Source organism: Phyllobates terribilis, unplaced genomic scaffold, assembly GCF_046119375.1.
Source record: "Phyllobates terribilis strain yellow unplaced genomic scaffold, ASM4611937v1 Scaffold_5__5_contigs__length_657084704, whole genome shotgun sequence".
Classification (NCBI taxonomy): domain Eukaryota; kingdom Metazoa; phylum Chordata; class Amphibia; order Anura; family Dendrobatidae; genus Phyllobates; species Phyllobates terribilis.
In genome coordinates this window covers 315,617,075-315,630,586 of record NW_027362765.1, presented here as the reverse complement: position 1 = coordinate 315,630,586, position 13,512 = coordinate 315,617,075, and the positions used below count along the sequence as shown (strand labels likewise).

Sequence of the window (13,512 nt, the reverse complement as noted above, 5' to 3'; positions counted from 1 at the left end):
TTACAGAGAGTGTAACCTCAGTTGTTCCTAACCCACGCATCTTACTGTCACAGATCACAGCGACCTCCAAATGTTTCACAGTAACTGATTTGGGAAATGCATTTTTCTCTGTGCCCCTACATCCTGACTGTCAGTATCTTTTTGCCTTGACACATGAAGTGAGGAATGAACTCCTCTTCCAATTATTCAACAGCATTGGCAGGAATCCCGGCAACCGACTCATTCACAGGTTATGCTATTGCAGTACGTGAATGACCTTTTGCTGCCCGGATCAGACGTCCTGAAAGGAAGTCACAGTTTGCTTGCTGCGTTTTCTAGCAGAGAATGGTTGCAAAGTCTCACTTGACAAATTACAGTACTGTAAGCAGAAGGTGACATTTTTGGCCACTGTATTGCTGAAGGTAGAAGAGAACTGATTGAGGAGTAGAAAGCAAGCAGTTCAAAATCTCTTTACCCAGGTCTCACCAACAGCTGCTCATCTTTTTGGGCTTAGTGTCATATCGCCCTGAATAAGGTCGGCTTCCAAAATAAGCAATCCCCCCCTATAACTGCCTACCATCAGAACCCTTTGATCTCACTCAAAAAGCAATTGATTCCTTCCATTCTCCCAAACTGAACATTGTGTCAGCCCCGACCCTTGACATTCCAAACTATGATCAGCCATTTTTCTTGCTCTTCACAAAACAAGGAGGTCATGTGACAGCAGTACTGACACAATAGCATGGTGACTAACAATACCAATAGCTTACTACTCGGCACAATTAGACCCAAGGATCAGAAAGACTCCTACCTGTGACTGCTGTAGGTGCTGCTGCAGTACTACTAGGGAAAGCATGTGAAGTCCTGCTGACTTTTCCTTTGACAATTTACTCCCCACATGACATCCATGCCATACTCGTGCAAGTCCAACCAAAACACCTGTCTATGGCCAGACAGTACAGACTTGAATGTGCTCTTCTGATTCCTGAGTATGTCACCCTCAAAAGATGTAATGTTCTGAATCCACCCTTCTGCCTGTGGATTCAGAAAAGGAGGACTTGGTGACAATGTTATCAAGTAGGGAGGAGTACTTTGATATATGTCGCACAAAATGACTGCATAGAACGGAGTCAGGAGACAATGGGTTTTGCACATATTCATGGTAAACCTGTTCCGAATGCAGATTTTGAGTTTTTTGTAGATGGCTCCAGATACCATCAGCAGGGCTGTGGAGTCGGAGTTGGTATAAAATGGACCAACTCCGACTCCTAAAATATAAAATAAATTGGGTACAGTAATTCAATGCAGTTTATGGGGAATATTTTTTCATAAGAATTTGGGAAAGTTATGAAATGTCCTATAAATGTCTGTCCTATTCCTCATCTAAGGGTCTAGACCAGAGGTCTCAAACACGCGGCCCGCATGCAGCCCCTGAGGCTGCTTTATGTGACCCGCAGGCACAGAGCCCTGGACGATCCCGATCTGGTCCAGGAGCCGCCGACAGCAGCGCTGCATTGCCGCTCTCTGCACAGCATTTCCAATGCCAGCCACCGGCCAATCAGAGGCCAGCAGCTGATATCTGCGTCCCAGCGCAGCGGCGTATGACGTCACTGCCATGCGCAGGTGTCAGCTGCTGGCCTCTGATTGGCCGGCGGCTGGCATTGGAAATGCTGTGCAGAGTGCCGGTTTCTGCGCAGTAATGCAGTGCTGCGGTCGGCGGCTCCTCCTGGACCAGGTCGGGATCGTCCAGGGGTCTGTGCCTGCGGGCCGCATGTGCACAAAGGACGCCAAGGGAACGGAGGACAGGTGAGAGGAATCTTTTTTTTTTTTCTTTTTTATGTGTGTGAAGAACAGCGCAGGGGACCATTCTACCAGATGGGGACCTGGATGGGGTATTACTACCGGATGGGGGACATTACTCCAAGACGAGGACCAGGATGGGGCACATTACTGCAAGATGGGGACCACCAGAATGGAGCATATTACTACAAGATTGGGACCACCAGGATGGGGCACATTACTGCAAGATGGGGATCACGAGGATGGGGCACATTACTGCAAGATGGGGACCACCAGGATGGGGCACACTACTACAAGGTGGGGATCGGGATGGGGCACATTACTGCAAGATGGGGACCACCAGGATGGGGCACACTACTACAAGGTGGGGATCGGGATGGGGCACATTACCACAAGATGGGGACCACCAGGATGGGGGCATATTACTGCAAGATTGGGACCACCAGGATGGGGCACATTACTACAAGATTGGGACCACCAGGATGGGGCATATTACTACAAGATGGGGACCACCAGGATGGGGCACATTTCTACAAGATTGGGACCACCAGGATGGGGCACACTACTACAAGGTGGGGATTGGGATGGGCACATTACTGCAAGATGGGGACCACCAGGATGGGGCACATTACTACAAGATTGGGTCCACCAGGATGGGGCACATTTCTACAAGATTGGGACCACCAGGATGGGGCACATTACTACAAGATTGGGACCACCAGGATGGGGCACATTTCTACAAGATTGGGACCACCAGGATGGGGCACATTACTACAAGATGGGGACCACCAGGATGGGGCACATTTCTACAAGATTGGGACCACCAGGATGGGGCACATTACTGCAAGATGGGGACCACCAGGATGGGGCACATTACTGCAAGATGGGGACCACCAGGATGGGGCACACTACTACAAGGTGGGGATTGGGATGGGCACATTACTGCAAGATGGGGACCACCAGGATGGGGCACATTACTACAAGATTGGGACCACCAGGATGGGGCACATTTCTACAAGATTGGGACCACCAGGATGGGGCACATTTCTACAAGATTGGGACCACCAGGATGGGGCACATTACTACAAGATTGGGACCACCAGGATGGGGCATATTACTACAAGATGGGGACCACCAGGATGGGGCACATTACTGCAAGATGGGGACCACCAGGATGGGGCACATTACTGCAAGATGGGGACCACCAGGATGGGGCACACTACTACAAGGTGGGGATTGGGATGGGGCACATTACTGCAAGATGGGGACCACCAGGATGGGGCACATTACTACAAGATGGGGACCACCAGGATGGGGCATATTACTGCAAGATGGGGACCACCAGGATGGGGCATATTACTGCAAGATGGAGACCACCAGGATGGGGCACATTACTGCAAGATGGGGACCACCAGGATGGGGCACACTACTACAAGATTGGGACCACCAGGATGGGGCACATTACTAGATGTTTGCCAGAATTACTATATGGTGCTAATTGTAAAACAATATTACTGTATGAGGCCAATTGGAGGAAACAAAATTGTAAAAATTAAAAAAAAAAAATTAAAAATAAAGTATGAAAAAATATTTTGCCACTAAAAATGCTGTTTTATATATAACCTAAGCACAAAAAGTGCACGTTTATTATCGCCACATCCGTAACGACCCAAGCTATAAATAAAATAAACAGAGCAAAAATGTTCAGACGGTGCATACAAAAAAAAAAATGGTATCACTAAAATTGTCACTTTGACCTGCAAAGAATGTGGCCCCCCAAATTAAAATTTTTTCCATGTGCGACCCATATACCCAGCTGAGTTTGAGACCCCTGGTCTAGACTTTTAGCTGAGATGAATCTGGGCTACAGTAAATTTATCGCTTAGACATGAGCCATGTATGAGGGAGTCAGAGTCGTAGTCGGTGTCATGGAAATTGAGGAGTCGGAGGTTTGGATTACCAACTCTACACCCCTGACCACCAGGATGAGAGATTCTACACTGGATATGCAGTAGTATCCTCACATGAGGTAATCCGTGCTGAACCACTCTGTCCTCACATGTCAGCGCAGGAGGCAGAGTTGAAGGCACTCACTGAGGCGTGTAGAGCTGCTGCAGGTAAAACCGCTAACCTTTATACAGATTTGAATTATGGATGAGGAATATCACATGATTATGGCCCCATCTGGAGAAGCAGAGATTTTCTTACATCAGCTGGTAGGCCCATTAAAAATGCAGAGCTGGTGAAACAGTTAATGGAGTCACTGATGTTACCAGTCCAGGTTGGCATAATGAAGGTGAAAGCACACACAAAAGGTGACTCCCTGGAGGTAGCGGGCAACAGAAGAATGGACGAGGTTGCTAAAGCAGCAGCAAGGCGGCCTAGGGAGCAAAGGTCTTTGGTCTTGCCCATGTTGTAGAGGTTAGAGTCTGACTGATTAATTGAGCCTGTGGACAGGAGTCTTTTATACAGGTGACTATGTAAGACAGCTGTCTTTAATGCAGGTAACGAGTTGATTAGGAGCGTCTAACTGGCATTGACTGAGCAAGTTCCAGCCACAGTGAGCCAAGCTGAACTCAAATGGAGTATGGGAGAATAAGAATAAGTTGTATTTACAGAGGTCCCTGTTCCCAATGATGGCGCAATAACACATGGCCCCACTCACGCCTCAAAAAGTCACATGTACCATGGTAAATGCTTTCTGCATCGCTCCTGGTTTCAGTTACGTAGCCTCCAAACATGTAGCTGGGTTGTGTTGTGCACAGATAAGGCAGGATTGTACAACATTAAAAGTCCCTAAGAAAGCAACACCAAGGCCTCTCTATGATCTTGTTCGTGAGATCCTTAGAAAGCTCTTTGGTCTTGCCCATGTTGTAGAGTCTGACTGATTAATTGAGTCTGTGGACAGGAGTCTTTTAAAAAGGTGACTATGTAAGACAGTGGTTCTCAACTCCAGCCCTCAAGACCCATCAACAGATCATGTTTTCAGAATTTCCTTAGTATTGCACAGGTATTATAATTCCATCACCTGTGCAATACTATGGAAATCCTGAAAACATGATCTGTTGGTGGGTCTTGAGGGCTGGAGTTGAGAACCACTGATGTAAGACAACTGTCTTTAATGTAGGTAACAAGTTGATTAGGAGCGCCTAACTGGTCTGTAGAAGCCAGAACTTATAATGGTTTGCAGGGGATCAAATACTTATTTCTCACTGCAAAATGCAAAAAAAATTACCTAATTTATACAATGTGATTTTCTTGATTTCTTTTGGGATATTCTATCCTTCAATGTTAAAATTAACCTACCCTTAAAATTATAGACTGTTCATGTCTTTGTCAGTGGGCAAACTTACAAAAACAGCAAGGGATCAAATACTTATTAGCAGAAGACCCAATTGACATCTTGTATAAATGGGCAGCAGATACACCTCGGCCAAATGGTAAGCCTTATGTAGTAGTAGAAATGGGGAAAGCAAATAAAGTATTCAGTGCCATTTTCACATACCCCTTCATAAAACAAATGTGGAACAAGCTAGTAGAGGCCACTGACTACCTGGATGATCAAATTTTTCAGGTTCTTGAGGTTCTCAATACCACTAATGCAATAGAGAGACAATTAATCGTAGTCACTAACCAGCATCCTATAGTGCTAGACTATCTGACAGCAAAAGACGGGGCAATGTGTCAAATAATTGGTCCTGCCTGCTGTAATTATATTGACCCTGCTGGCAATTTCCAGTTCAGAGCAGATATACCGTATTTTTCGGACTATAAGACGCGCTTTTTTCCTCCACAATTTTGGAGGAAAGAGGGGGGTGCGTCTTATAGTCCGAACATATATTCTGTGGGTGATGGGGGGGCTAGGGGAGGAGCGGCAGCGTGGGATGAGCGTGGCACAGGAGGCAGCAGACGCCTGCTGCAGCCTGCACTGTGCCCACTACTAAAGAAAATGAATATTCTCTGCTCCCCAAACCCATGTTCATTTTCCTTAATAGCGCGCACATTGTAGCCGCAGTGCGGCTCCTGCTGCGGCCTGCGGTCTGTGTGCCCGCTATTAAAGCTCATGAATATTCGCTACATCCCACTCCCATGGAGTGCTATTGAAGAGAGTGAATGGTCACAGTCAGGGAAATATTGGAAATATTCTTTCTCCCCTGTCAGAGATATTAAGAAGTCTTTCTCCCAAGTCCCTCTTCACCCCTCCCTTATCCACCATTTGTCACAAGAAGAGAGCTGAGAGCTCTGTTTGTATGCAATTAACACACGCCTGAGAAGTGCCATGTAAACAAATGCCAGCCAAGTAGTGCTACAACCTAATTAAAATGCGAGGGTCCTTCTCCCTGGCAGAAGCAGGGGATGATTAGAAACAGGCTTGCGCTAATTTACAGTGCGATGAGGAAAATGTACTCCCGAGCTTCAAAAGGAAATCTATAGTCAGGCCGGCACCGATACGGAATATTCTAAGTTTTATAATTCCGATAATAAAGAGACCTATATTTTTAGTGGCAGGGTCAGCCAGGAAGCAATATGCTTATTTTTACATAGCCGTAAGCCTCTCGAGGGGGCTGTGGCACAAAAGTAACAAAATAGCATGTCACAATTACGCCTCTAAATGAAGGTAAAATCATAATAGAAAATATGGTATCACTTTGGGGCATCTGGGATCAACTGGTGATAAGTTATCCCCAAAACCAGGCATCTTAAATAAAATGTGCATGCTGGAGACCAGCCCCCGTGATGTCAGCATATGGGGTGTATGGGCAGACTTCCCCTTCGGCATAAAAGAGCCAACTGAAGATTGATCCATATTCTTTGCCAGGGGGGTATAGATACTATAAGCAATGGATCGCATTCGATAATGTTCAAATCGGGGAGCCCCTCCTCCACCCCTGCTGATTCGTCCCTGCTTTAATCCGTATTATTTTGTGTAACTGCATATGTATTGTAATTGTCTCCTTTGTAAAAGACGGATTTTTCAGCGAAGGAAGGAAGGGAGACACAGCCATTACTAGTGGGTAGGCGGAGCCCACATAGGATAGAACACCTCAGATTAAAAAAGAGTGTTGTCCGGCCCCTCCAGCTTGGGCTCCTCCTACTCCAGCTCTCCAGTCCGTACACAAGCTAAGGAAGAGCAAATATCACCAGCGGAGCAACATAACCCCTTCTGAAGAACTTCAGAGAAAAAACAAGAGACAGGTTATGCATATAACAGAAAAACCACACAGTCCCAGGTACTACTCACTGGACCTGACCACTGCGATGAGCTGGCAATGCTGGAACAGAGCCTTAGCGCGCCGACCTCAGCCCAGATAATCGCTATCAGAGAAGGGTCACGCTGCATCTGAAAACACAACAACACACTTCTGCCATGGGAGGGAGCTGTGTCTCCCTTCCTTCCTTCGCTGAAAAGGATTTTACAGGTAAGGTCTTACCAAAATCCGTCTTTCAGCAGCAGATGGAAGGAAGGGAGACACAGTCATTACTAGTGGGACGTCCCAAAGCAGTCCAAAAATTAAGGGTGGGAAAAAACCAACAGAGGCAGAATCCCAACAACCTAGAAAAATGCGCAACTAGCGCTAAATACAAGTTAACGATAACTTAAACTACAGCCGCCTGCAGGACCCTACGTCCTAAGGCTGCATCAGCGGAAGCACTGACGTCCACCTTATAAAACTTTGTAAAAGTGTGGACGGAGCGCCAGGTAGCCGCCCGGCAGAGTTGAGCTGCCGAGGCCCCTTGATGAAAAGCCCACGATGAACCCACAGCTCTCGTGGAGTGAGCTCGAATCTTAATTGGACAAGATTCGCCCTTGAGTCGGTAAGCCTCTAAAATGGCCGACCGAATCCATCGAGCTATAGTGTCCTTGGAAGCTCGTTGACCACGCCGACGACCTGCTGGAATCACAAACAGAGAGTCCGATTTCCGAAAACCTTGAGTAATAGACAAATAGAACTTCAAAGCCCGCACTAAATCCAATGAGTGCAAGGCCCGTTCCTTCGCATTCCTCGGTTCCGGACAGAGCGAGGGCAACACAATATCCTGGTTAACATGAAATTGTGACACCACCTTAGGTAGAAAGTCGCCCCGTGTGCGAAGCACCACGCGATCCGGGAGAAACTCCAGAAAAGGAGGCGAGCAAGAAAGAGCCGCCAGTTCAGAAACCCTTCTCAAAGAGGTGACTGCCACTAAAAAGGCAACCTTCCAAGAAAGCAAAGAAAGGCTAACGGAGTCCATAGGCTCAAAAGGCCCATGTTGAAGAGCCTCCAAGACCAGATTGAGCCGCCAAGGGGACACAAGCGCCTTCCGCGGCGGAAACTGACGGGTTACCCCGCGAAAAAAGCAACGAACGTCCCTACGCGAGGCGATAGCCTTCCGAAACAGCAAGGACAAAGCAGAAACCTGACCCCTCAGAGTGCTAACTGCCAAACCCTTGTCCAGGCCATACTGCAAAAAGGCCAACAAATTGGGAATGGAAAAAATCCTCGGGTTCCTTGAAGAACCCGAACACCATGAAAAGAAGGCCTCCCAAGTCTTGTGATAGATCCTAGTAGTGGCAGGACCCCTGGCAGCTCGCAGAGTGGCAATGACTTCGGCTGAAAAACCTTGACGAGTCAAGATTTCGGTCTCAAGAGCCACGCCGTCAAACGCAGAGACTTCAGGTCCGGATGACGAACGGGCCCTTGGGTTAACAGGTCCGGGCGAAGAGGGAGAGGAAGTGGAGGCGCAGCCAGAAGCGACACCAGCGTCGAGAACCACGTCCTCCTTGGCCAGTCTGGGGCTACTAACATAGCCGGGACTCTTTCCAGTCTGATCCGACGCAACACCAGAGGAAGTAAGGATATCGGCGGGAACACATAGATTAGCTCGAATTGGTCCCACGGAGCCACCAGAGCATCCACCGCCACAGCCTTCGGGTCCTTGTACCTGGACATGAACGTCGGTAACTTGGTGTTGAACCTTGATGCCATCAAATCCATTTGAGGAGTTCCCCAACGGGAGCACAGCTGTGCAAAAATTTCTGGGTGAAGACTCCATTCTCCGGGATCCACCTTCTCGCGACTGAGGAAGTCCGCCGTGATATTCTGAACTCCCGGAATGTGAATCGCAGAGATGGCTGGCACCTTGGCCTCGGCCCATACCAGGATCCGAGACACTTCCATCATGAGCCTGGAGCTCCTCGTTCCACCTTGATGGTTGATATACGCGACCGCCGTCGCATTGTCTGTCTGCACTCGGACTGGCAGACCGTTTAAAGGGACCGTCCAGTGTTGGAGGCAAAGGAAAATCGCCCTCAATTCCAGGATGTTGATCGGCAGGACAGACTCTTCCGACGACCATACTCCCTGAATCCAGAGATCGTTCCAGACACCCCCCCAGCCTGACAGGCTGGCATCGGTGGTTATGACCGACCACCTCGGAAGGAGGAAGGACTTCCCCAGGGATAACGCTTCCGGACGTAACCACCATTCTAGAGACTCTCGCACCCTGTGGGAGATGACACTGCGATCCAGCGAAGCCTGTGATCGATCCCAACGGTTCAGAATGAGCATTTGGAGAGTCCTGGAATGAAATTGGGCAAACGGAAGTGCCTCCATTGACGCCACCATCAAACCCAAAAGGCGCATACACCTTCGAAGGGACATTGCTGTCGAAGACTTCATAACCTGTACATGTCGAAGAAGACTTGCTTGCTTGTCTGGAGGCAGGGACACCACTGCTCGTACCATGTCGAAATGCATCCCCAAAAACAGGATTGACTGCGACGGTTCCAGAGACGACTTCTTCCAATTGACCAGCCACCCGAAGTCCTCCAGGAGCTGAAGGGATAGACTGCGAGCCGTCACCGCCTCCTCCTTTGAGGACGCCACAATCAAAAGGTCGTCCAGGTAGGGAAGAACCGTAACCCCCTGTCTTCGAAGGATCGCCATGAGAGGTGCCAGAATTTTTGTAAAAACTCTGGGCGCTGAGGCCAACCCGAATGGTAGGGCCACAAACTGGAAATGGTCCTGACCTATGGCAAAACGAAGGAAGCGTTGGTGGGCCCTTCCGACGGGAACATGTAAATAAGCGTCGCGAATGTCGATTGACACCAAAAAGTCGTTCTGCGACAGGGCCGCCACAACCGAGCGAAGCGACTCCATGCGGAATTTCCAGGTGCGGACATGCCGATTCAATCTTTTGAGATCCAGAATGGGGCGAAATTTGTCCTCCTTTTTAGGGACCACAAAGAGGTTTGAATAAAACCCTCTTCCCCGGTCCTCCGGCGGAACCGGTACCACCACACCCTTCAGCAGAAGGGAATCGACCTCCTGCCGTAGAGCGGCAACTAGCTCGGGCTCTAACGGAATGCGAGATCGGCAAAACCTGTCCGGGGGTCGAGAAAGAAACTCTATGAAGTAGCCTGCTGACACAACCCGCGTCACCCAGGCGTCCGAAACGCGGGACGCCCAAGTCGATTCGAATTGGAGCAGGCGACCCCCCACTCGAGAGCCCTCGAGTGAAAACCTGGCGTCAGTCCGCCTTAGCGGGCTTTTTGTCAGCTTCCCACTTGTCTTGACGGAAGCTCTGTTTCCAGGGAGTGCGGGATTTCTGAGAAGCCTTTTTTCCTGAAAAAGAGGGACGACCCGATCCCCAAGAGGGCTGACCGGACCGTCCCCTGGACCGAAAGGGCCGCCGACTACTACCGGCACTAGGCCTGCCCGACGCAGAAGCCACAGTTCTTCGCTGTGGTAAGGCCGCTTCTTTTGCCTTTGCCTTGACAATCAGCTCCGTGAGGTCAGATCCAAATAACTGACCACCCTTGTAAGCTAAAGATAGCAAACCTTGCTTGGAAACCGCGTCCCCGGTCCACTGTCTGAGCCACAGTGCTCTTCTGACTGTGACCGCCGAGGATTGCGCCCTGGACAGCAGTGACGCGGTATCCAAACCTGCATCACTGCCATATCGGGCCGCATCCTCCAACAACTTGAAAAGCCCATCTACCTCGGATAGCGGGGATCCATCCTGCCACGCCGTCCGTAGACGGTCCAACCAGCTTAGGGAAGCTTTACAAGCACACATGGATCCTAGCACCGCTCTGAATCCATGACCCGCGGCCTCGTAGATGGATTTCGCCGCCATCTCCGTTTTTCTGTCCAGCGGATCCTGCAGACTCGCCTTCCCTTTAACAGGCAGTAATGAGGATTTGCTAAGCTGGGATAAAGGGACATCCACTTCAGGAGAAGGAATCCAATTATCAATCAACTCCGTGGAACACGGATACAGTGCCTCAAAAAAACCGTGTCCCCTGAAAACGTTTATCTGGACACAGGCGTTCCTTCTCCACTGCCCCATTAAGCTCATCCAGAGATGGTAATGCCAAGCGCGACCTATGCGACTCCTGAAACATCCGGGCCGACTTACCAGGACGTCTAGTTACCTCCTCCGGAAACTGTAACACCTCCCTCATGGCTCCAATAAAAGCCTCTGCACGGCCCAAAAAAGAGGCAGAGTGCCCCTGCCGATCCTCCTTATCCGAATAGGACATCTCCCCATCTGAGCTTGAAGGGGAACCCTCCATAACCGAGATCTCCGAGTCGCTGCGCGGGGAGGGCAGTACCGGCCTGTGGCGCTTCCTGCCATGAGAGGATCTAGCTGACACCCAATAACCTAGAAGGTCAGACAGGCCATCAATAGAACGAGTGAGGGCCTCCATTTTGACCACTGCCCCATCACCGAAACCCCCGACCGCTGCGCTTGACGCCGTCGAGGACTCCTGCGTGTCAGACACGCGAGACTGATCCTGTAGCGGACCTGGGAGACGGTCCGCACCTCCTGGACCCTGATCTGACATGCCCTCACACAGTATATGGCAGGTTAAACCTGTCAGTAAGTAGGACAGTGTGGTTTCTTAAAAGAAAGCTGAAGGGTTAAAGCTCTTAAAGAGAGAGCTACCCCAGCTGACCCCCAATTAAGGGATAACCGCCTAATAAGGGGTTAATGTCGCAGACTCCCCACAACCTCTGTGAAATGAAAAGGATGTGCGAGCCCCAGACAAAAAAAGGAACCTCTATATGAGGTAATAGCTGCAGGACAGCACAGTCTGCCACCTTATTGTGCCTCAGAAAGGTGCCCTGCGCTGAGGGGGTGAGGGGTTAAGCTTCTGCCCTGACAGGCAGAAGCGACTCACCCAGCTGGCCGCGGTGCAGTGTTCCTTCGGTCTGTCGGGAGGAGAGGAGAGTGAGGAGCCCGATGGAAGCCGTTCAGTAATGGCCGCCGCGCTGTGAGGAGAGAGAAGCCGGAAGAGGAGGGGCAGGAGAAAGCGCGCGCTCAGAGCGCTTCCTGCCCGCGAAAGACCGGGAAGGCGCGAAGCCACGCCCCCCGCCGGCTTCAAAAAAAGCACGCGCGACTCCTCCGCTCTCCGCTCCTGCCCCGCTTCCATGTCCTGCAGGCATCCACCTGCGGACAAAAAAACACAAGTCACCACCTTAACACATGTAGCAGCGGCTGCCGCAGCAGCCGCTAAAGCACTCAAAACACATTAACATGCTGAGTACTCACCCAGCTGAGCGCCACAGGGACCCCCAGAGATTTGTGGCGCTGTGCCCAAGCTTCCCCCCAGGGCGGAGAACGCAGTGACCCCAGATGCGCGGTTTGCGTCCCCGCCAGGGAAGCATCCCTCATCCCCCGGGGCCGGCAGGGTTCTGCAGGGACCTCTCTCAAAGGGTAATGCAGATCCGCCAAGGGAGGGGTGGGGGTCCAGCAGCGCTGAGACCCCTGAGACCTCAAGACCACGGGGGTCCAAGTCTCTGTCCGATAAAAATAAAAAAAATTTCTGAGGAGCTGCTTCCAGCAGCGACCATCCTCTGTGACCTCAAATTTTAGACTGGAGAGCTGGAGTAGGAGGAGCCCAAGCTGGAGGGGCCGGACAACACTCTTTTTTAATCTGAGGTGTTCTATCCTATGGGGGCTCCGCCTACCCACTAGTAATGACTGTGTCTCCCTTCCTTCCATCTGCTGCTGAAATCTTGTATAGTTTTCATAACACTGCCTCACTTTTGGATTAAATATAAAATTTAATAGTTCTGTTTCTTTTGTCCTGTAATCGTTCCCTCCCCCGAAGCCATACGCTACCAGAATCCAGGCGTCTGCCCAGGCCTGTATTATATTTCAAATCTGGACGGTGGGGGCAGAGAATAAGATTAATTGGGCTATCGTGAAGCTTACAGTTACCGCATGTGGGACGTATACACATATTCCATGCGTTGGAATCCGGAGGTGTGACGTCATATGCTCACTAGTCGCTTGCCAATACCTACGTAGGAAGTAGTGGGGACCGTGTGCTCGCGGATCCCTGACAAAATCCTGACAGAGTGATGGCAACGGCGAGATATTGCGTGATCTCCCCTGTGCCGTCTCCGTGGAATACCCTGACAGTCACTGCTCCCCACGTACATAGTCCCGGTGTGGGGAGCAGTGACTATTCTGGCACAGGACTGTGTGAGGGTGCATGGCAGGGACGCCATGCACGGCTCACACAGTGAGAGTGTCGGCAGCAGAGCAGGACGCAGCACTGGAGGAGAGGGGAGGGGAGTATGATTGTTTATTTTTCTTGTGGGCAGCGTGATGGGGGCTCAAGGGATGCCATGCATTTCAGGATGGGGGAATCAAGGGGTGCCATGCATTCCAGGATCAAGGGGTGCCAGGCATTCCAGGATCAAGGGGTGCCAGGCATACCAGGATCAAGGGGTGCCA

General features: G+C 50.3%; 1 protein-coding gene across 8 annotated transcripts in view; it reads right to left on the bottom strand.

The window, feature by feature from the left end:
- Positions 1–13,512, bottom strand: part of LOC141273085 (uncharacterized) — a 266,215-nt gene that overhangs the window by 166,429 nt on the left and 86,274 nt on the right. The window contains exon 2 of one of the 8 annotated variants that reach the window (XM_073684456.1): positions 791–1,014. The exons of the other annotated variants lie outside the window; for them this stretch is intronic. Within the exon in view, the coding sequence (XP_073540557.1) occupies positions 791–835 (45 nt within the window). The 5' untranslated portion in view covers positions 836–1,014. The remainder of the gene's footprint in view (positions 1–790; positions 1,015–13,512) is intronic. 8 annotated transcript variants of the gene reach the window in all.